This window comes from Festucalex cinctus, chromosome 19, assembly GCF_051991245.1.
Source record: "Festucalex cinctus isolate MCC-2025b chromosome 19, RoL_Fcin_1.0, whole genome shotgun sequence".
NCBI lineage: Eukaryota > Metazoa > Chordata > Actinopteri > Syngnathiformes > Syngnathidae > Festucalex > Festucalex cinctus.
Genome location: NC_135429.1, coordinates 11561888 through 11584672, shown reverse-complemented (window position 1 = coordinate 11584672; position 22785 = coordinate 11561888). Strand labels below are relative to the sequence as shown.

At 38.7% G+C, this 22785-nt stretch overlaps 2 protein-coding genes and 1 long non-coding RNA gene across 11 annotated transcripts in view; 2 read left to right on the top strand and 1 right to left on the bottom strand.

The window, feature by feature from the left end:
* Window positions 1-1126, top strand: part of LOC144008108 (inactive phospholipase C-like protein 2) — a 42102-nt gene extending 40976 nt beyond the window's left edge. The window contains exon 13 of the mRNA XM_077508187.1: window positions 18-1126. Within this exon, the coding sequence (XP_077364313.1) occupies window positions 18-185 (168 nt within the window). The 3' untranslated portion in view covers window positions 186-1126. The remainder of the gene's footprint in view (window positions 1-17) is intronic.
* tbc1d5 (TBC1 domain family, member 5) lies at window positions 309-21384 on the bottom strand. 9 transcript variants are annotated; one of them, XM_077508202.1, is made up of 24 exons: window positions 21215-21382; window positions 15359-15413; window positions 14873-14980; window positions 13375-13426; window positions 13119-13227; window positions 12920-13009; window positions 12371-12445; window positions 11848-11915; window positions 11658-11760; window positions 11181-11269; window positions 10894-10944; window positions 9825-9894; window positions 9304-9476; window positions 9071-9213; window positions 8882-8988; window positions 8507-8592; window positions 6562-6845; window positions 6438-6488; window positions 5179-5390; window positions 5008-5107; window positions 4651-4730; window positions 4365-4577; window positions 3882-4167; window positions 309-941 (listed from the first exon to the last, which is right to left on the bottom strand). In XM_077508202.1, exons 3-23 carry the CDS (start codon window positions 14970-14972, stop codon window positions 3886-3888), a joined length of 2538 nt encoding a protein of 845 aa, XP_077364328.1. In that variant the 5' UTR covers window positions 14973-14980; window positions 15359-15413; window positions 21215-21382; the 3' UTR covers window positions 309-941; window positions 3882-3885. The 9 variants fall into 9 exon arrangements, with proteins under 9 accessions (XP_077364328.1, XP_077364322.1, XP_077364325.1 ...); XM_077508196.1 differs by having other exon boundaries at window positions 4365-4730; window positions 21215-21383; XM_077508199.1 differs by having other exon boundaries at window positions 4365-4730; window positions 6568-6845; window positions 21215-21383.
* LOC144008128 (uncharacterized) lies at window positions 20783-22566 on the top strand. The gene is made up of 3 exons (XR_013280624.1): window positions 20783-20879; window positions 21282-21408; window positions 21995-22566. It is a non-coding gene; the product is annotated as an uncharacterized LOC144008128 (long non-coding RNA).
* Window positions 22567-22785: the final 219 nt, after the last annotated feature.

Genomic DNA, 22785 nt, shown 5'->3' with positions numbered 1-22785 from the left:
TTCCCCGTCGTCCGCAGGGCCAAGCCGATCTTCTCACGCACGCGAAGGCGGAAGCTCAGGAGAACATGAAGCAGGTGCGCGACGCCGCTCTGACGGGCAACCTCGCCCGGGAGGTTCGAGCAGTTAGGAGAGCTCGCTCGCAGTCGCGGAAAAGCCAGCACGACAAACCCGCCACAAGCTTGTGACCAGCGTCGAGATTGCCACGCGGAGCCGTCTGTCCGCTACACTACAACTTGCCGTCATGGGCCACGGATTCATTTAATGTTTCATATTGTGCAAGATTCAAGTTTTCTCTCAGAGGATGTTTGTAAAACACAAAAAAGATCTTTTCTGTGGTGCAATGTTCTTTTTTGTTTGTTTATTTTAGAAAATTTTTAAATTGTCAATACTCACGTGATATTACATTCAATAATTATATATAAACCGAATAGACTCCCTACTTTTTGCCCCGTCCCGTTCTTTTATAATTGGCAGTAGAAAAATGTAGGTTTACCAAAATATAGCCATTTCTCCCATGGACTCTGAAACTGTGTTTATTTGGTATAAAATGGGCAAATGATATCATCTACCGGTGGTTGGGCATCAGTAAAGTTGTTTCCAAGTTTGATATTTACAGTGGAGCATAATCAGATTCGCCCCCATTTAGCACCGCTCTAAGATACAGTTGACAAGTATACTTGTCAAAGGCAGTGAATGAGTTAAATGTGGACTTTATTGAGGTTATATAGGCTCTCACCATCAATAATAATTATATTTTTGTTGTCACCATTTTTTTTCCACATTAAATTCATTAATTAAAATATGTGTTCTAGTCATTTTATTCTTCATTAAATGACAGGTTAGTTGATTTACTACAAAAAATAAAATTAAACATTTTACCTGATGTGATTACATGAACTCATCATGCAAAAGTCTGCTTCCTGTGTACTGCTTTCCTTTCCCTGCAAAATATTGTACAGTATTTTAATAAGATGTTATTCTTTCCCTTTGTTGTAAAAAAAACAAAAACATTTTACACAAGTGGAAGCATTCCAGGTTCATCATCTGTACAGTCTTTGTGCAGCTCCAGTCCACGAGAACCTTTCTCACAAATGAAGATGGAAATAAACTAGTTTTAAAAAGAGCAGCTTTTATGCGAGTTGATGTTTTTCAAGTGCTTATTTTGACCATTTAATGTTGGATGTGCTTTTACTTAGCTATGCCAGTCAGGCAACAAATTAGCGAATTTAATGGCCACTACCATATTATAAAAGTATCTTTTAATTATATTCTGTATAACCTTCAATAATGTAGCATTTACACTTAAAAAAAAAAAAAAGTGAAAAACTAGTGCATGTAACCTGTTTATTTAAATTAAAAACATACTCAAGGTTTGATGAACGAACCCACAACCCTGAGGTTGGGAGACAGCCACTCTAGACCTGAGCCATGCCATCCTCCAAAAGCTCAGATTTTGGTCTCATTTTGAACACACCACACAATGCAGTAAGTATAGTGGCAAATAGCAAAAATGGCATGGCTCAGGTGGTAGAGTGGCAGTCTCCCAAAGTGAAGGTCATGAGGTTTATCAACGCTTGAGTAACTTTTTTTTTTTTTTAAATAAAAACTGATCAAATCTACTCAAATAAAATTTACAATTTCTGAGTGGAAAAAAAAAAACCATTACTAGGCTTTTTCAAGTGTTTTTTTTTTTTTTACAATTTATATATGCAAAGTACCTCAATCTATTCATCTGAAATATTGGCTTCTTATTTTTCAGCTGGATAATGAGACTAAAATGTGGCATTGTATTTAATTTGAACATTTATGTCCAATTATAAAAACCCAAGCCCAATAGATATACTTGTGGGAACTCCCAATTAATTCAGTACGTGAACCAACTTCGCATTGTTGAACTAAAGTGCTTACCAAGCAAACACAGTAAGTAACTTGAGTGTTTAGCCAGTTTTTATTTGCAGTGAGTAAACGCTGAGTGGGCAGTCGGGGGAGGGAAGGCGGTTGTGCGGTTTCCACAGGACACCACAAGTTCACCTCTGTAAGAGCTTCACATTGAAATCAGAACAAAAATATTCCATAATTTCAGAACGCACTGTAAACCAATGATGGTCTTGAGTATTTAAAAAAAAAAAAAAAAAAAAAAAAAGATTAAGATCACAGTGGGATTTTGTTTGGTTAAGAGAACATTATGCTAACAGGCACTGATTTTTGGATGGAGGAGAATGATGTCCTTGACTAGGACAACGTCATCCCTCAGAGGCATGAATGTCCTCTAGAGGGACACACGACATAACACAGTCAGATCGTAACGAACAGAAGACGAAGAATCAGGCTCTGTTCTATAAATTGCAGCTCAACTACATACAGTCATTATTTGGCTACAGCAACATATGAGCGCTATGTGTGGATGTCAAATGAGAGAGTACTGTGGTACCTTGACTTTTAAGTTTCCCCAACATGCAATATTGAGTGAAAATTGTGTGATATTCAAACACTCGACGGCAACATATGGTGACATCAAATCTCGTGGTTACTTTGCAGTGAATGTGTTGGTGTCTTTTGACTGGTTTGGATTTTTTGAAGTCAATTCTGTATTTCTCAGAATAAAATTCAGATAACTGATTAATTGGACAACTAATAATTTAAAAAATCAAATATTTTTTGGTCCCTTAAAGCTTACAGTAATAATTGTGTGGATTAAAGACGGAATATTTGTTTTACATTACTTTGTCCTTCTATATTTATTTACCTTTACAACACCAACCAATTAATGTGATTTTTTTTTAAGTATTATTAAATTGAGAGCATTTAATTCTGTGAAAAGTGGGGAGAAAAATTAAAATTTTATTCAGTGACAGTGGGGAAAACCCCCCGAAGAAAAATAAAGACAATTTAGCTCAGTGAAATTGTGGGGAAAAAAATAAAAATAAAAATTAGCTCAGTGAAAGTGAAAAACTGAAGAAAATTTAAGTCAGTCAAAGTGGGAAAAATTAAGAATATTTAGTTTGGAGAAAGTGAAAAAATCTGAAGGAAATTTAGTTCAGTTAAAGTGAGGAAACTACAAAATTTAGTTGTGAAATGAAAAAAAAAATTAGCTCAGTGAAAGGGGAAAAAATAGTTAAGTGAAAGGGGAGGGAAAACTGAAGAAAATTTAGTTCAGTTAAAATTAAGAAACTAGAAAATTTAGTTCAGTGAAAGTGAAAAAAAAAATAAAGTAGAAAAAAAATAAGAAAAATTTTGTTCTGTGAAAGTGAAAAGAATCCGAAGAAAATTCAGTTCAAAGTAAAAAAAAAAAAAAAAACTAAAGAAAAATAGTTCAGTGAAAATGAAAAAAAAAATGTGAAAATTAAATTTATTGAAAGTGGGGGGGATACTAAGAAAATGTAGTTAGTGAAACTGAAGAAACTAAAGAAAATTAGTGAAAGTGAAGAAACCATAAAAAAGGAAAATTAGGTCAGTGAACATGAAAAGAATTTTGTTTAGTTAAAAAACAAAACAAAAAAAAAAGAAGTGGAAAATAAATTGAGCAATTAAGGGAAAACTATCTTTCAATTCTGTTAGTTTTTGCTCAATAAATAAAAAATTAAAAAAAAGTTTTTGAGGGTTCTTAAACGGATTAATGGTATCTCCGTTCATTACAATGGGGAAAGTTAGTCAAGTCAAGATACCACTATATTCTGCACGGGCTTGAGACAGTACTGAAGAGATAATATTGGGAAAGGCTGCCTCTCCATCTCACAGTCAACTCGCACAACTTTTAAAAGGATAGCAGCTTCTCAAAAAGCCCCCTCCCCTCCCTCTTCCTGATTTCAAGTCACTTGTCTATTATGGCAGCCTCACAAAGCGAAAAGGTCAAAGAGGAAGAGGAGGCGGGAGTGGTTTACTTGTTCAAAAATCGCTTGGGTTGACGATGGTGAAGTCCGAGTCCTTGCTGGTGGTGGAGCCTTCGTCCGGGCTGGACGAGCCCGAGGCGCCGGCTCCCAACAGGGGGTCGTTGAAGGTCCCGGCGGCTCCTTCGGGCTCCATGCGCACCAGGCCGCGGCCTCGCCTTATGGGAGGGGTGCGCTCCGACGCGGCCCTGCCGCCGTCGGCGCCCTGCAGGTCTCCTTCCTGGGGGATGAGGATGTAGTCTTCCCAGTTCTTCGCTTCCGAGCCCGTGGAAGACTGCACCTGTACAGGAGAGTACGGTCTGCCATTTTTATTTTAGCCGACTCAGCTGGAAAAAAAAAATAAAATAAAATCGGCAGCAAATGTTAGGCTTTTGGGGTGACACAAAATGAGGTGGTCGTCAAACAGTCAGACAAATGTGAATGATTTCACTTTGAATTTAATACAAATGCAGGTGATTCATTCAGTCGCCATTGAACCTCGTGCGACGCCATGGTTTGCTCCTCCTCCCGCTCCTCGGCATCCGCCATCTTGCTGCCGTCTCCGTCGGGGCCTGGCCTTGGCCTGCCAACGTCGCCGCGGTGCTCCGCCGCTGAGGTGTAGTGGTTGTCTGCGATTTTGATCTCCTCGTTCTCCTCGGCCTCCAGCTGGCTCTGGTTGAAGCGCAGCACCCCCTTGAGGATGTCTTTGATCTGGCAGGAAGTGCAGAGCAAGGTTGGTTGTTCTCGGGGGTGTGTCATCAAATTTCAAAGTGTAGCGTCTGACCTGTTTGAGCCCTGCTAGTGAAACGAGCACCTCATCCTCTTTTTCCAAGTGTTCTTGCAGAATCACTTCCTGAATTTTACCTGAAGAGACAGAATTCCACTACATTTTTATGGATTTTCTTCTCCATCCAATCTGCTATATTGTTGGAAACTGGTCATTATTTCTGATACAAAATCTTCTGAGTGTGGTCTGAGCTAACAGTTAGCATAGCTTATTGCTTTTCTATATTTACTATAGTACTATAGTAATTTGTTTCTTGGGGACCTAGCTTCCTTTCTACAATGAAATACGATGCCATAATATAGCGCCAAAGTCCTTCCGAAATAGAAATATATTTGATTAGTCTGTTGGACTTACAGATGTGGCTGTTCATCATCTTAGCACAATATTTGCTCATGGCCTCCAGGTCATTGATCTGTCCCTGTAAGAATGACACCTGGGCCTCCAAGTCTTCCTCCTGCCATCCATTAAAAAATAAATAAATAAAAACAAAACAAACAACAGCTGTTGTGAATGACAGTGTCTGACCGTCTCCTTCCTGGACATGGTCTTGCTGTGGGAACGCGAGCGAGTGATGTGGAAAAACGACTCTTTCTTGGCGGACGAGAAGGGCGGCGGCGAGGCGCTCAAATCGCTGCCTCCCCTGCAGAGCGGCGGGGGCGGCGAGGCCGAGGACTGACGTGGCCCGGCTGAGAGGTTGTCAATGCTGGGAGAGGAGATGAGCGTCCTGCAGCTTTGGCCTGAGAGAGAAGAAAGAAGAAGAAACTAAAGGTGATCATTATTTTATATTTTTATTATTATATTTCTAAAATGTAACCCACAATATTCTGATTATTATAGTGTTCCCTCATTTATCGTGGGTGTTACGTCCCAAAAACTACCCATGATAATGGAAATCCGCATTAATTTAAAAAAAAAAAAAAAAAAAAATCCTGTTAATTACCGTATATGTATTTTTTCGTTTATTATGCATGTTGTTTTGGGGGTTTTTTTTGTCTAGGGATGATTTTTACTTTATTATAAATTAATTATATATGTTCTTTTTTCATTTACATTCATTTTTTTCCATTAAAAGTACGTTTTTTTCGTTTTGTTTTATTTACTTATACAGCACAGTATATATTGTCCATCTCTGGAATGCAATGTGGTGGAGCGACGGGACAAACACCCCTGGAAAGGTCTCAGACAAATCCGCGGATGCCCGTATGTCCCCGGTTCGAGAGATACTGCCGCGCAAAGACAAAAAAATAAAACAAATAAATCAAAAAGCACACTGTAAAAAATGCGTAAAACAGCAAAAGCAGCAAAATCCTTTTTTTTTTTCCTTTTTGCTCTTAACTGAAAATGACATCATAGTTGCTCAGGGTTCAGGCAACAAACAAATAAAAGCTCAGCTTGTGAATGTCACATGACCAATCTCAGAAAAAAAAAAAGATTGCTTGTCGTTCCCCGAGCAATTGTGATGTCATCTTTAGTTGACAGTAAATGGCAAAATGGCCGCCACTCGTCAGAATAACTAACTTTAATTAGAGTGCCTTAATGTATTCAAATAAAAGCCAAACCCTCAGGGCTGAAGCAAAAGTCTAGCAGGAGTCAAGTAGACTATGACCAATCAGAGCCAATTCCACTTGAAACACGCTCATTAGCTTCTCCATTTAAATGCAAATTGCACTTGTCTGCTTCCCATCCACAATGGATGACAGCAGGCCAGACATAAGCAGTGAGGCTGCCTGTTATCGCCCTCTGCTGGTCAGAGTTTGCTACTACAATTGAGGGGGTTTGCTTACCTTGAGTGTCAGCCTGCGTCGGGCCCGGAGAAGCTGCACCTGAAACCGCATCTAACATACACGACAGTCAATCTAGCGCGTTTGAGCGAATACACCTCGTCACCAATTGCGTTCCGTCACATACTTTTACCGAGATGCACAGGCATGCTCTCAGACTTCAGCAGGCGGTAGTGCTGCGAGTGGCCGTGGCTCTGGGTCAGCGGCGGCGTTTGGGCGTCGGGGGGCTCGGCGAGCGGGTGCGGCAAAGAGGGCGGGGGGGTGGAGGTCAGGGAGGAGCGCACGTCGCTGTTGATGGGCGACGCGGTGCCGGGGCCTGACGAGATGGCCGGCGCGATGAGCTTCCTGCCGAAGTTCAGCAGGCTGCTGGACACTTTGTTGATGTTGAGGGGGGCTGCTTTTGTGCTGGAACTTGGTGGAGTAGAGGAAGACAAAATGAGAAAATTAATTTCTACAACCAATAATCAATTGTTACATTATACAAGTACAGCAACACATCAAAGCATGATATCTATGTGTGCAGCCTTGAAAGACATCAGAGCAACCTGACAAAGACTTTAAGACACCATAAGTGATGATGACATGCTTGTGTAACATACTACAGCCGTCCCTATAATGTTTACTGGAATAATGTGCAATATTGTTATATCATAAAACATACATAATAAATTTTAAATTAATTCTGCCTACCTTAGCTTTGGGCCCAATAAAGGAGAATTCAACGGAAAAATGTTTGACAATATGTTCCATGCCCCCCCACTCGTCTAAACACAGAATTCTGATTAATATTCCGTTCGTGGAATATGAACTAAGCTGCAAAATCCATTTGTGTTATCCATCTCAGGGGGTGGCCATTTTGCCACTGTTTCCTCAGTTTAGACATGACGTTTGCAAGCTTAGCCGCGATTGGTCGTTACCCGAGCAAATTATGTCATTTTCAGTCGACAGCAAGTGGCAAAATGGTCGCCCCCTGTGGGATAAATCTGGTAGATTTTGCTGCTTCATGCATATTTCACAAACACAATATTAATCAGAATGCTGCGTTTCGACTTGTGGGGCTGTGTCAAACATTGTGAAGACATTTTTTGGGTTGACTTCACTTTACATGCTTTGATCTCGCGTCAATGTGACATCACAGCATTTAATTTGGTTAAACTGTTACAAAAATAAATAATTCATATGGAACTTTGGTGTAAACGTGGTAGCTTATTTATTGGCATGACAAGGGCACTATTTTTCGCCATTTGCTCAATATGCAAATGATTATCTATTCATCTCTATTAAGTTTAAGGTCTTAAAATCAATTCTGTCATGTTAATAATGTGTTTTTGGAGGGACAGACCTATGAGACTAAGCAAAACCAAGTTCAGAATTCTTATTGAAACATCGAACAATCAGATTTGTGTGTCCAGAATAGTTGTACCTTCAAGCTTTATCTTCAAAAAAGCAACACCAGAGCACAAAAAAAAAAGCACATTGGCTTATAAAGCTTGTTTCTGTGTGGATGTTTATGTATTCAGTTGTAAAGGTCAGCCTTCTGTGTGCCGCCAAGGACAATCGATTGGCTGTCAACTATTAAACTAATCCCAATGTTTTCATAATCATTTTTAAAAGGTCAATTTCTTCTGTATCTATGTACTTAGTGAAAACAGCAAGTAAACATTTCTGCTCTATGTACTCATTGGTCCAAGCATGTAAGCAGAGAAAGTTTTTGTTTCACAGTTGACTTGTTCTCTACGCTCTACTTCATTCTCCACACAGTTTCACACCACTCCACTGAAATGCACCGCTCCAAGCCGATAAATATGTAAATACACAGTTATGCCAATAGTTTACAGAGCAGAGCCAAATTTGTGAAAAATAAGCATTGCTAGGTTTTGTGTAATGACTGTCTCATTTTGAAATAATATAGTAAATGGTTGGGGAAAAAAACAACCAGTTGACCTTAAAAAAACAAAAAAAAATAAATACTGCAACAAATTTGAATCTGACCTCTTCTAACATATATATCAAGATGAATTATTTGTTCTGTGAGAGTCAAAACAGGTCAGCGTGTGCGTGTTGAAATTTACCGTGACTTATTCATCAGGTCGGCTCCCCTCGTTTTGTAGTAATCCAGATTCTGCTGGAACTGGTAGTTGACAGGTCGAGGATGGTTCTTCAAGAAGCATAAGAGCATCTATCATTTTTATAGTCACACACGTGTATAGATTAAGTCAGATAACGGTGTAAACAAGACGGAAATAATCCGCACACTTCTATTACTGTACATGATGCCGCAACATTTGCGACAAATGAGTGGAGTGAGAGTGCTTAATCCAGCATTACTAAAGCATCCTGGGAACTTGTGTGAAAGTGGGCAATGTGCACGAAAGCTGTCTGTAAACGACCACGTCTGTGAAACGTGAAATCGATTTTTCAGCGTCACACGCGTCGGCATTTCTTACTCTGGGATCTCGGAGAAAGAGAGCTTTCTGTAGCAGGGAGTTGATGTCGCCGAGTGGAGGGTAGTGCATCAGCAGGCCCAGGCAAGTCTGGAAGTTGCTTGCGATCACTGGGACACAGATTAAAAAAATAATATAAAATATTTTATTTAAAAAAATTACAATTCAGTCAACATCTTTTACTGAGCATACAAGCATCTCGGATGTAGAGCAGCATCGCCACAAAGACGTAATCCACCAAGTCCAGGGTGATGCTGTCTGCAAATAGAGCGTCCCAAACCACCAGCAGGTCCTGAAGTGGAAATTCACGACCGAACAGCAAACGCACCCAGCGACTGAATGGGGGAAAAAAAAAAAAAAAAAAAAAAAAAAAGACACGATAAGTGAGTTAGCACAGCACCCAGATCTTGCGCGACTGAACTGACATTCCGTAGATTTGTGGGGCGATTTCCAGCCGGTTGAGATGCATGTGCAGCTCCACGTCGTGCTTCTTCACCAGCTGATCTTGGATGCGGTTGACTTTGGTAACTATAGCAACAGATGGCCCAGAGTCCTGGGGCCGGGCGAAAGGGATGCTGGTCAGCATTTCCTCTTTACCCTGGAGGCAAAAAGTCATATCACTTAGCATGGAATGATGTTTAAATGCATACATGTCGCTGCTGCAAAACCTTGACAAAAAAAAAAAAAAAACTCAAGTTGGGGTATTAAAATAAAGTTGCCACCAGGTGAAATTTAATATTAAAAAAAAAAAAATGCTATTTAGTTACCCAAATATTAAAAAGAAACAACAACAAAAAAAACTTAGAGCTGTTATTTCATTATCCGATACCGCAATAGTTTTATTTTTTTATCACGATTATAATCGCATCAGATTCTAATATTGGCCCATGCTGAAGGTATCACTGTCACTTACAGAGTACTTGATTGAGAGCACAATGAAACTCACCCTCCTCACTTCTCTCTCATAGCAGGAGAACCACGGCTCTGCTGTTTCCATCAGTAGAGAGAAGAGTGCACTTAAGGGAAAAATCGTGTGTTATTGTCAGACAAAGATGAAAACAAAGAGATATCCACCCGTTTACTATAGTGGGTCACAGGTGAGCTGGACTCTATTCTAGCTGACTTTGGGAAAGAAGTTGAGCACACTCACCAATCACTGGACACATATTGTCCAAACAACAAATGATTTTGAAAAATAATCTAATTGCAATTTTTGTGCCTCAATATTGTGATTTAATACGCAACTTCTTTTTTTTTTATCAAGGTCCTCTTACCATCTTCAGGTATTAAAAAATAAAAAAAAATAAAAAAATTAAAAAAAATAAAAAAAATGGAAAAAAAGAAAAAAGGAAAAGAAATAAATTAATCAGTATTTAAAAAATCTAAATCAGATTAGATTACATTTGTAATGTTTTTGTCTTATTGGTTAGGTTTATTCTAAAATACAGGCATTTGAACCATAAATTATGTACTTCAATTAGCGTTGTAAACTTAATACCAATCTAGTAAGTCCTCTTTTTTTTTTTTATTATTTATTTTTTCTCTGTTCATATTATGAAACTACAGTATGACTTGTTGCTGCTGTGTTCAACTGTAATACTATTGCCTGAAATATATGAAAATGATGATGATGAGTCATAAACCAGATCATATCAATAATGCAAAACACATCTGTCGCTTTATCACTTCATGTTTTGTGAAATACTGATATGTAATCGTGTGGAGTACACTTAAGTCATTCACTGCCTTTGACGGCTATACATTTTATTATTATTATTATTTTACCTGGGCTGACAGTGAATGATTTTTAAGCACTGTGCCTACCGACACACTATAATGAATAAATTAAAAAAAATAAATAAATAAATACTGGCCAACTGAAATTAAGCAGTTTTTTGGTGCCAAATTGCAGCCTGTGATTCGAATTCGATTAGGCTACTTCAATGAACTTAAAATGCAGCAGAAAATGTATTAACACTTTTTTCCCCCCCATGAAGTTACTGTTCAATACTCACTAGGCATCATGCTCAAGGTACAATGGATTCAACAAGCATTTCATCTCCTCACTGTGGGGAAAATGGAGAGCATTAGTCACAAATGAGGATTGCGCACGACGACCGTAGCAGAAAGAGCGCAGCCTTGAGTCACTTGAGCAATATAACCTAATCCATTTACAACGATATTTTTTTCCTCTATGTGGAGTCTCCATTTGCATGTAACAAGAGTATAAATTAATTCATCCAATAAAATTTGTACAAACAAGTAGGTGAAAGGTCAAGTTTGACAGGAAATAGGAAGTGACCTGGGGGTTGCCGTCTCACTGGCGTGTCGGAAGGCTTGATGGTCGCAGTGGAGCACGAAGACGATGGGAGCCAGCAATTCGTGCATCCCCTGTGGACGGACAGGATGAGACACAGGGGTGTGGAGGGTTTGAAGGCAGCAGGCGGGAGAGAAAATACGCTTCATTTGTGGTCAGTCTTCCTTTAATAGTGACACACGAGCTTTGTAATACATAATGACAGGTTTAATTTAGACATCGTTAGCGGCTGCCCAGCTATGTGTCACTTCCATTTTGCAAAAAAGATGCTTTGTTAGCCATCTAGCCAGATCCTGGCGTGTGTTGCAGACACATAATGATTGGACCACAGAGCCATTTGGTTACTTTTGTCTGATGATACACATGGAAAGTTTTCAGGAATGCAAACTAAGGAAGCTGCATTACCCAGAAACCCCGAGCTGCTCTTTTTTGAATTGCAGCAAAAATAGTGCGCAACAATACCTGCTTATAAAGTAATTGTTCATTTTCTCTGGCATAACAGAAGAGAATGTCAGTCAGCTTGGTCCGCACATCGTCATCCTGGAAGTAACGAATCTCAGGAAACCTAGGAAAAATAAATAAATAAAATAAAAGATATTTGAACAAGAGTCAATTGGATAGTCAAGCCAATTAGCATTGGAATGCAACATACGTTCTCAATACGTCTTGTTTTATCATCCCCTTCAGCTCTTTATCCTGAAAGAACTTGTTCCACAGGCTCTGGGCAGGAAAAGGAAACATTTGAACCAAGACAACAAACAAACATGACTCGGAGTACGGGGAAATTGCATGCTTGAAGGAAGTTTGAATAATCACAAGCTTTGTGACATTTAATAGTTTGGTATTATTCTTTCTCATAAAAAAAGAAAAGGTCAGACAACGCAAGAATGACTTGGCAAAAATAAAAGGCTAAAATGAGTGTAGATTTGCAGTATTTTGAGTATCTTAATAATTTCCTAATTCACCACTGGCTTTCAAATTACTAACTAAAAACTATCAATGTATCAATAATGAAGCACTTAAATTGCAATCAGTCAAGCTCAATTTTTATATGCAAATAAGAAAAAAAAAAAATCACTGACAGAAAGAACACACGCACAAAAAAAGAAAAGAAAAAAAACCCGTTTTGTATCAGTATCAGGACTAAATAAATATGAGAATGAGTTTTTACTCACCCCCTCGTCCTGGGATAACGGATTATTGACCACCAAATCCTGTTGGCCTGCAGCCTTGCGAGGGTTGGTGATGTGCTGTGGCAATTAAAATATATAAATACATAAATAAATACATAAATAAATATGTCAAACTTTGCATTAATAATACAAACAATCTGACTGACTAAATTTGGGAAATGAGATGTCCATGTTACGACAGGAATGCACACAACAAAGCTTAACTAAGGAAAACATGCTTTTCATTATTAAAATATGGATATTTTATTTATTACAGCACAGACATTATACAGTATTTCATAATTAATATTTTATATACTTATTTAAATATGCAAAATAATTTATTATCATATGCCATGCATTAGTTTAAAATTTGATTCGAATCTGAAATAATTAAACACAACCTATTTAGCTAGAGTATTACATTTTTAAAATGTTCTCTAATTTGATAATCATGTTCATGAAGCTGTTTGACATCTCGATTTGTCTTTCGGTTGGGAAAACCCCCTCAGCAACTTTAATGTCAAATGTCAACAAATGAAAAGCTCTCACTGTTTCTTTAATCTTTTCATACTGGCCTCGAAGCTCCTTGGTCTTGTTGATCCACTGACTTTTGTCTTCTGGTAGCGCTTCCAGATACAACTGGGGAGAACCAGTACATACATAACAGTAAGTGCGTGGAGGAATTGTGCATTTTTAAAGCTCAATTGCCGGGGAAGTGGCCTTGACGATACTGCTACTTGGCAGTCACCTTCCAGCATATGCTCCGAAAGCGACTGCTCCTCAGTCTACCGCTGATGCCTGCCTGCCGGATCCTGGCCAGGTAATTACTGTGGAGGAATAAGTCGTCCCATTCTTTCCTGCACAGGGAAGGGGAGGGCGGGGATATTTATGAGGATCTCAACCTATTATTCATTTAAAGTGGCAAGCGGCAGTAAAAAGTGAGAGGCCGGGGTTGGCGAGAGTTTATGGTGCGCCCACACGAGTAAACAACTGCAAGCGCTCACCTGTATGAGGGGAAGGTTGACTGTGAGTGAGTGCTGCTGTCAAGAGAGCCTCCTGTTGAGACAAACACGCCCACAAGGGGGTAGCCATGGGTAGTAAAATAAAAATAAAGATCCATCATTTTTTTTATAGCAAAAACAGCAGAACCAGAAAAAAAAAAAATCATAAATGGCAACTTGAATTTCCACTACTTCCACAAATTCTAACTTAAATATGCTTGAGGCCTTTAAAAGGGTTTGGAGCAGGCGAAGTGACGATACAGAGCTCTATTCTTATTTGTCTTTATTGCCGGTAATACGTCTAATTTGGCCTGCAGGTGAACATGCACTCAAGTCGAGAAGCTGTCTATCAACATTAATTACAGGAGTGGATCATTCCACAGGGACACTCAGTATGAATATTCATCAGTGCCGCAATATGCCAGCCCCTGCATTTACTGCCACCCACGCACACACCCACAGCCCCCGGGATGGCACAAGTCACTTACGTGACTCATACCAAACAGTCCGCACAAATATTCAACTTAAAGTGGACTGAGAAGATACGATGAAACCTTGAGTGTACAGACTTGAAACCAACGAACCCCTGCCATTCGCTACAGCGCCACTCTTGTCATCGATAAACAGAGTTTTCTGGAGCATTTTAAAAAGTGCATCAATGTGGCGGCCATATTGGCAGGGGTGACTTTCCCGTCAAAGCAATTGTCAGGTTTACATGTTTGACATCTATTAACATGACACAAAAAAGGAGAGAAGACACTCAGTTCAGGGCTCGCGAGGAGAGAGGAGAGGAACTGACTGATGGAATTCACTCCTGCACTCTCTGAAGATTCCTCTCCTCACCCTTTCTATTTATTTGGTTTTCCACACCCTTTCAACGCCCCTAGTTACATGGGTGTTCCAACCCTAAAAATGCAAATGAAAGGCATAGTTAGAACACAGTGTACTTGTCTTGTATGCCCAGATATGGCAGCAATATTAGCAGGGGCGAGAGTCCTTTCAAATGTAACGGAGCTTAGACGTTAGCTTAGCATTCACCGTAGGCAGGTAGCTAGCTCAAAAGGAGCACATTGTATCGACCTATTTATATATCGATGCGAGTAGTGTACATGTCCCTCAACCATGCTCATTTTGTTACAGTTTCCTGAAGCCCTTACCACTAACGCTAACAGTGCAAACGCTAACATCACAGCTCATAAACACGACCAGATGTATAAACAGTTTCAAGCTTTATTACGAAAACATACAAAACAATTTTATTGGGTGTTTCCAGACCATGAGGGAAAAAAAAACAAAAAAAAACTTCAATCGGCTCTAACAGGTAAGCCGCTGCCCAATTAGCTTGTTCAATCAAGGTTCCACTGTACTTGAAATGACACTAAAATGCTAAGAGAACAAGTTAAGAAGGTAAAAATGTAGAAATTAAATATATCCAAGTCTTAACAACACAGTGCACCTTTACTCTGATCGAGGGGCAGAATCGAAAAAAAAGATGACCTACCGCTGCGGATCTTGTTGATATTGTTGATCGGGTCGAAACCCGTCTCCTGCTGCTCGTCTGCCTGGAGCGGGTGGCGGGTCTCGAAATTGGGGTGCTGCATGGCCCAATCTGTGACAGAGACACATCAAGTTGCTTGGAGATGGTCCTATTGCCTTTACGTTTAACGTGCTTGTGTATAATGTTCTTTCTAATCTCCCGAGACAACTCTCACATATGCTTTCTGTCATCCATGTTCAGTGTGATATACGCAATATTCATTCATTGAATAAGAGGTCGGTTCCAAAACCTTTCCAATATATTGACTCAGACCTTTTTAAAACTTTGTCTAAAAAGCACCAGTGATAAAGTGCAGTAGCTTTTTCAGGTAAATTTACCAAGCTTCTATTGGACCTGAGATCTCTACACTAGCGACTACTGAGTGATGTCAACCGCTGACGTCTCAGTGAAAGTGTGACATCGGCAAACGTCCCAGTTTGCACTACTTACAATCACAGCTTCGTACTTCCCCCCCTCAGCCAAGATTCAGAAGAAGAGGACACGTCTGCATGGGGTGAGGGGAGAAAACAATGGCGATACTATGAGTGTAATGTAACGGAATGAATGCAGCAGAGGATACAAAAGGAGTTAATTTGAGATAATTAAAAAAAATAATAAAAAAACATCCGAGGCTACAAAGAATGGGGATTTCCAAAATATGTCCTGACTCATTTACTGCAAATAATACAGATTTTGTTAGCCTAACAGCATAATAGCTTCAGTCATTTTTTAACATTTTTGGGAACAAGCTAGTTGCCTCAATTCAATTTTCGGGAATAAGCTGGTGAATAAGTCATTCATATAATCAGCTCATCAGCATGCCTGATAATGATCCTGATCTTTAGTATCAGGAATATTGGTAGGCGGAAACATCTAAAACCTGCAGGACTCCGGCCCTCAAGGACCGGAATTGGCGAACCCTGATGTACTAAAAGAAATAAAAATACATAAAAATAAAAATAAAAAACTATGTAAAAAATAAATAAATAAATAAAACATTATTTTTTAGCAGGTACATTGATGTTTTTTTATTGATATATAATAACAGCAATTTAAAAATAATTTGGGCAACTATGCTAAAATTGTAATTATTTGACATTGTAAATTGGTGCACGTTAGCTGTTTGGGATCTTAACTGCTACCTTTATAATACCAGTTTTAAAATGGTAAGAGCATATCATCTTATGTTCTATGTTGTGATTTTTTTTAATCCACATAGACTTTAATTATAATTTTTAAGTGTAAGGGAATCCCAGGAGCAACTACATTTAATTGCTGCTGCTAACTGTTGGATCTCTATTTTATGGTACAAAATCTGCAAAATGTATTAGAAGATCATAAAAAGTAACAAATGATGAGCGATACTACAGTTTTGTCAGCATAGGCCACATACGGTAACCCTTTAATGATCCTAAAAACTAAGTAATAAGCACAAACTGACCATCAATATTTATCATTTTTGTTTTCAACCATGATATCTGATGGCAAACAAATTAAAGAAATTAGAAATTACTGAAAGCTGAAAAGGGGGCTAAAACAAAACCAAGCAAGCAACTCTCGTCTTAGTAGCTCAGAGAACTTTCTGTGAGAACAAAGGCAATCTAGGTTAACCAATTCTGCCTCCAGTCTTTATCCGGCTTGGGATTATCGCGCGTTTATGAAAATGGTTAGCCTAATACAGCTGCCGACAGAATAGCGCGCCTCCGCTGAGCCTAATGTTCTCTTTCCATTTATTAATTGTGGAAATAAGACAACAAAGGAATCTGTTAAACCTATTAACCATGTGAATTGAGCAGTGCGCCATAAATCAGCGGCACGCGTCATCAAAATAGAAATAATTGTCTGCATAATGTATGTGCCTCTGTGCTTTCTTTGGACACGTCTTCAAACACCAATGCAGTTCTCAAAGTTCACTACCACTACTACCACAACCCAAACAGCCTCATGAAATGGGTATTAGCGTACTTCAGGAGATTGCCGTGCAAAACGTGGTTCTTCAGTCACAGGCAACTTTGACTAACTCATTAAATGCCAAAAATGACTTGTGAAGTCCATTAGACTCAAAACATTCAGTGCCAAAGTCGAATTATGTCGTTTTATACGTTTTTGCTAGCTTAATGCTAACAACGCAGTTAGGCTAGCTAATAACGTCAGGTTGGCAGTTTATAACTCTTTCAGCTACGTTTATTTGAATACAAACAGTGAACCAGCACATGTCGGGAGAAATTAAGGACATTTTTATTTATTTGAATAGTGATACAAGCGTTTTAAGCTACAAGCGTGGACACGGAATGAATAAAACTTATATCGCAAGGCACCACTGTATGTTAATTAGTTTGGGACATTGTTGGATTGCAATGCAGAGTTGGTTTTTATATTTTGCCCTCCACATAAGCTCCACAGTAATGCCAAAAATAAAAATATCAAAAAGATATTTTAATATGAATGTGTCCCTAAAGGCCTCTCACACCCAAAGCAGTGTCCCATCTTTCCCAAAATAAGAGATTCATTTTGAACTTGCTTTTTTTTTTTTTTTTTTGTACTTGACAGAACTTGCAGCCTGGGTAAAACAAAGAGGAACCAAGCAACAAACTATCTTTTCATGTAACATTTTCCTTAAGGCGTTGATTGCATAATGCAAATTATCATGCTTATGGTAGGTGCAGCCTCAGAACCTTCAGTTCTAAATAGATGATTTTGATTGATTGCCTGAGACACAACCAAACCAAACGTTTTAGTCTGCATACATGACACGACAGTTTCTTTAGCCTCTCTCTCCACAAATAATGCCGACTTCATGATAAATTTCCTTTCACATCCCTCTACTGACTGTCAGTTGCCATAAATACCTCCAGACTTCAGACCAACACTAACCTTGTGTTTCCGCTTGATTACAGCCGCGGCATCGCAATCTCCAGCGTCATGAGAACGTTTGGGAACCGACGATCAGCTGATGGTTCAGGGGTTTTTCACCTCAGTACATTGCAAATTCAAAAGCACTGCTTCTTCCAAGTGGCGTTTTTATACAAGCGGGCAGCCCACAAAAAAAAAAGACACAGTGTTCAGTGTCGATTACAGGATAAAGCACAAGGAAGAGCTTGTTCTAAAAAGTTTGCTCTCAGCTCTTTGGACCTACAAGGCGCTAGGACTCAATTCCCATGAAAACACGGCCATATTAATCAGGGATAACGATATTTGTACAGACAAGCGTAGGCCTAGTTTCAGAAGAATCACCATCCAGCTGATGATGAACATTTTAAACGAAGAATTTTTTTCTCAAAGTGAATTTCAGAATGCCGCACTGAGAAGTACGTGGCAGAGAGCCCAGCTAAACAAACTCACATGCCTCTCCTTCAATACGTAGCTAAGAGCTCATGCACGCAGGAGCTCTCGGGCCGGTCACATGCTCCAAAAGCGGGCGAGAACAAGTGCAGGACCTTAAGCCTGGAAAATATCACAAACTTTGCACAATCTGGACACTGAAGAAGCGGTGATTCCATCACATGGAGCGGCCCGATAGAATTGATCAATTAGGAAAAGGAACAAATAAATCATTCATTTCACATAGAATCTGACCTTTCCAGCTGCAAAAACGTCACGCTAACAAGCATGACATTCATTTATGCTCGGTACTCAGAGGTTGCATTTGGTCACAAAAAAAATAAATAAATAAAATAGGGCTCAGAATATTGGAATACTCTGAAGGTCAAATGGTTCAACCAAGCCCTTTGTTCCAATTTTAATTCGTTACTCATCTGTTTTCATACAATGGATTTACTGTTTACAGTTTACTGAGCAACTCCAAGTAGCCAGGAGCACAAAAGCCTGCGAGTGTCACCCACAACAATGGTCCGAGTAGGTCCATCTCAACCACTGGTGTCAAACACGAGGCTTGGGGGCCTGATGGGGCCCACGGCATCACTTTGTGTGGATCATTAAAGAGTATCTACTTCATGTTTGTTCTTTTCAATTTGGCAAAAAAAAAACATTGATACTGAAATTGTTATTTATCCATCACCTTTAACAAATATAACAAGCTGTTTTTTCCACCAAACCCCTTAAAATAAATTAACATTAATTGGTAAAACTGAAAATCCCCCTCTCAAACATGCTTAAAGTGAAACTTTACTTATTCAGCCATTTTTTGGCAGTCAAATATTAATATTTTGTCGATAATTTGGTATCTTCATTATTCTTCACGTGCAATTAGTACCTTTAAAAAAAAAACATTTTGCAACTTCTTGTCGACTGAAAATGACATCACAAGGGCTCAGGTAACCAATCACAGCTCAGCTTGTGAATGTCACATGACCAAACCTAGAAAACAGGTGAGCTGTGATTGGTTACCTGAGCCCTTGTGATGTCATTTTCAGTCGACAGCAAGTTGCAAAATGTGTTTTTAAAGGTACTAATTGTACGTGGAAAAATAATGAAAGTATCGAATTAATTATAGACAAAATGTTAACTTTTTATTGCCATAATGGGCAAAATGAGTGAAGTATCTCTTTAAGGCAATCTTAATCTGACTAGATACAGTAACATTAAAAAAATATGACAAAATTACATCATATCATCAAAACATTAAAATCTATTATTCTTATAATGTAAAGCCATTAGGAGGCTATGCGAACGAGGTTTTTCAAGTTTTTTTCAAACTGGTTCCATAAAGCTACTAGTTCTTTGCCATCATACATTCATAAAAGTGCAATTATGTGTAATACTAAATATTTTTTAACCAAAAATGTTTTGAATTGTACAGAAATTGTTTTTCATATTTTTGTCTCAGTCTGCTTGCTATGACCTAAAATTTATAACATGGTATTAATTGAATCCCTTCACACCCAGTAAGAGTATTCATCGTGATAAAAAAAAAATTAATGTAAAAAATTGATGATGAAAAATCAAATTATTTATTATCAAGTCTCTACTTCTTTTCATACTTGCTCATTTGTTGTTCATAACTGGTTTCTCTCTGCTTTAATGAGGTCCCAGCCAGACTTCTGTGATAAGTATACTGTACACAAAAGCACTTTTTCTGGTCTTTGTTGAATGTTGACACAAAATTAGCTTAGCGATTAGCATCGGCTTCTTCTTCTTCTTCTTCTTCTTCTTCTTCTTCTTTTACTCGGTGTAGCATGTTTAGTCATTTCTCGTCCCCCTATAGTGATCACGATGCTTATTGGAAGTGTCGCTTATTTGCCGCCACAGAGGCGATGCGGTGCGTAACGTGTCGGTGCCAAGTAAGCTTGGAGCCGATTGGTGTGAATGACCCATTGAGTATCATGTCGCTTCTGATTGGTGAGCTTGGAAAGAGAGGAGATAGACTGCAGTTATGTTTGAGATTATAGATGATATAGATTCTGTGTCAGTCAGGAATGTACAAAAGCGAAGTTTGGCGATAACGACTGCAATCAAAAATCGATAAATTGTTCAACCATAGGGACTATACATATAAAGTGATTCCCGGATATTCTTGTAGATAGCAGCCGAGCCCTGCTTATAGAATCAACAAAATAGCAGCAGGTCACTACTTTTGTCTGAATAAAACTCTTGAAATCACAGCAATATAGTTCCTTGCCAGCAAATGCCACAAGATGGCAACAAAGCTCTTCTTTATCCAAAATGAGGATTCTCATTTCACTGCACTAAGCTAGCATCAAAATAATACTTAAAATGCTTTGGTCTGAGAACAAAAACACCAAATATGTTAGTTCTTCTATTAACAACTGCAAATAAAAACTGAAAATTAGTTTGGTAGTCCTGATCTAAACTCCTGACAGTCCAGTAATTCCCAGCCTCTGTGCAGTGGCACATTAGTGGACCATGAGCAGGTGTGTCATGGCATGTTACCTAATTTCATAATTGGTCCAAAAATTATTTACAATGGCCCAACACGAATAGACGGTAGGGACACCCAGCAAAAAATGCACGTCATCATAATGAGGCCAAGACTAAACATAATTTATGGCTGGTAATATAACTTCCATGTTTTACTTACAGTATATGCACTGAGAAGATTGATGGCACGCGAATTCAGACTAACACGAAAGCAGGATAAAACGCCGAACAAAAAACAACATGCACCAATTTACGCCGCCAAAAGACGCGTATATTATTTGGAAAGAGTAACAAATACACCCTATATGTCACAATAGTCTGAATGGGTCTCAGGATAAAAGCAACTAGTCGGCTGTGTGATGTTAGCACAGCCATTAGCACGGCCCGCAGTCACTTCCGCCACACACGGCTAGCTAACTCAATGCCGTCAAGCTACGTGACAAAATCTCTAGCGCGCAAAATACTCACTCAAGTATTAACAGAAGAAGGCTCCTCCGTACACAACCATGTCTCTGACTGTGTTCTGTTCACAAAGGACCGCCGAATTGGGCTGTTTGGAAGAGACAAAGTTTTTGTAAACAGTCGCGAGGAAGTCAGAATCAGAATGTACTGGAGACCAGCTGACTAGTCACGTGACCGGTTTTCTGACGCAGGGACGGCAGGTAAATATTAAAAGCTACTATCACAACAACTACTACTAAAACAATTACAACTTCAACTGCCTCAAAATTACTTGATCACTGAGTCACATCTTCCCTATAAAATCTATATTAAAAAAAGACATACCCGACATTATCCACATCACCACCGCACTATCACCACTCACGAGTCAATATTTTACAACCCAATATAATAGCAAACAACTGTGCTACATACAGGATGAACATTTTTCCACATGACAATTTTTTTAATTAATTTAAAAAAAAAATGCATCATACTTACCAGAGATGCTAAACGTACTACAGATGTGTTTCACTAGTCGCACTTGTCTCTTGCTCTCACTAACCAATCAGAGGCTGAGATTATAGCTGGCTATCTGAGGCGAATGATTTGAAATCTGATTGGTTAAAAAACCTAAATTAACCTGTTGATGAAGATATAGAAAATGGATGGATATTGTTTAAATCCATATAATTGTACTGTTATTTAATTAAAAAAAAAAATACAACAGCTGGGTGACATATTTTTCATATTTGTTCTACATACATACTCAATGTTTATTAATCCCATTGCATTTGTGTCTTTCAGGTACTCTGTTGAAGAAATATGTTCTGTAAAAGCTGGCTCACAAGAAAAAAGGCAGTGTGTATCTTGATTTATCGAAACAAAATCGGATATGTAGACCCAGAAATTATAACGAAAACAAATCTCATTAACATATCTTAGCAACTGCTTTTCTAATACTGTATTTGTGTGCAAAAAGACTTTGACACGCTGTACTTTTATGACACTCAAACCTTGACTTTTAGTGTTGTTGATGAACAAAAAACAAAAAACAAATCTCACAGCAGATTAAACACAATATGGCTGTGTTTGTCAATAATGTTGCTTATTTAACTGCCTCAAGCTGTGCAAGATACCAACGACATACACAAAAGAGGGTCTCTACAAGAGGAATCATCAGGACAGTTTTATGAAGTCTTAATTACAGCCATTTATGCAGTGAGGCAAAATGAGCTTTGATGAACATTTTCTTCACAAGGTGCCTTTAACAAACACTCAATAAAGATAATGTGGCGGTAAAAGTGGAATATTATTGAAAAGGAAGAGCGCATGTGAGCGTGTATCGATGATTGCCATCATCATCTTTGCTGACACTGCATTTCACGAGTACCATTATCATTATTATTTCTAATATTATTGATGGTGGAGGCTTTCATGTCCCCTTGCTGGCCCCGATGAAAGCGTCACCATGGAAACACCGGCTCTATAATTCTACCCTCATCAAATGAGGCTTCAATGTTGGAGTTGAACCCTTTCACGGTTCAATATTACAGCAAAAACATAATTTTTAGGAGTAGAGAGGTTTTCACAAATTC

What these genes read in the sequence shown, in the direction of transcription:
- tbc1d5 (XM_077508196.1), bottom strand. Translation starts at nt 14,972, where the DNA reads ATGCAGCACCCCAATTTCGAGACCCGCCACCCGCTCCAGGCAGACGAG. An exon ending in TACCTTGAGCATGATGCCTA is followed by an intron (nt 9,895 to 10,893) that starts GTGAGTATTGAA and finishes TTTTCCCTTAAG; the next exon opens with TGCACTCTTCTCTCTACTGA. An exon ending in GCCTGTGCATCTCGGTAAAA is followed by an intron (nt 6,489 to 6,561) that starts GTATGTGACGGA and finishes CGTGTATGTTAG; the next exon opens with ATGCGGTTTCAGGTGCAGCT.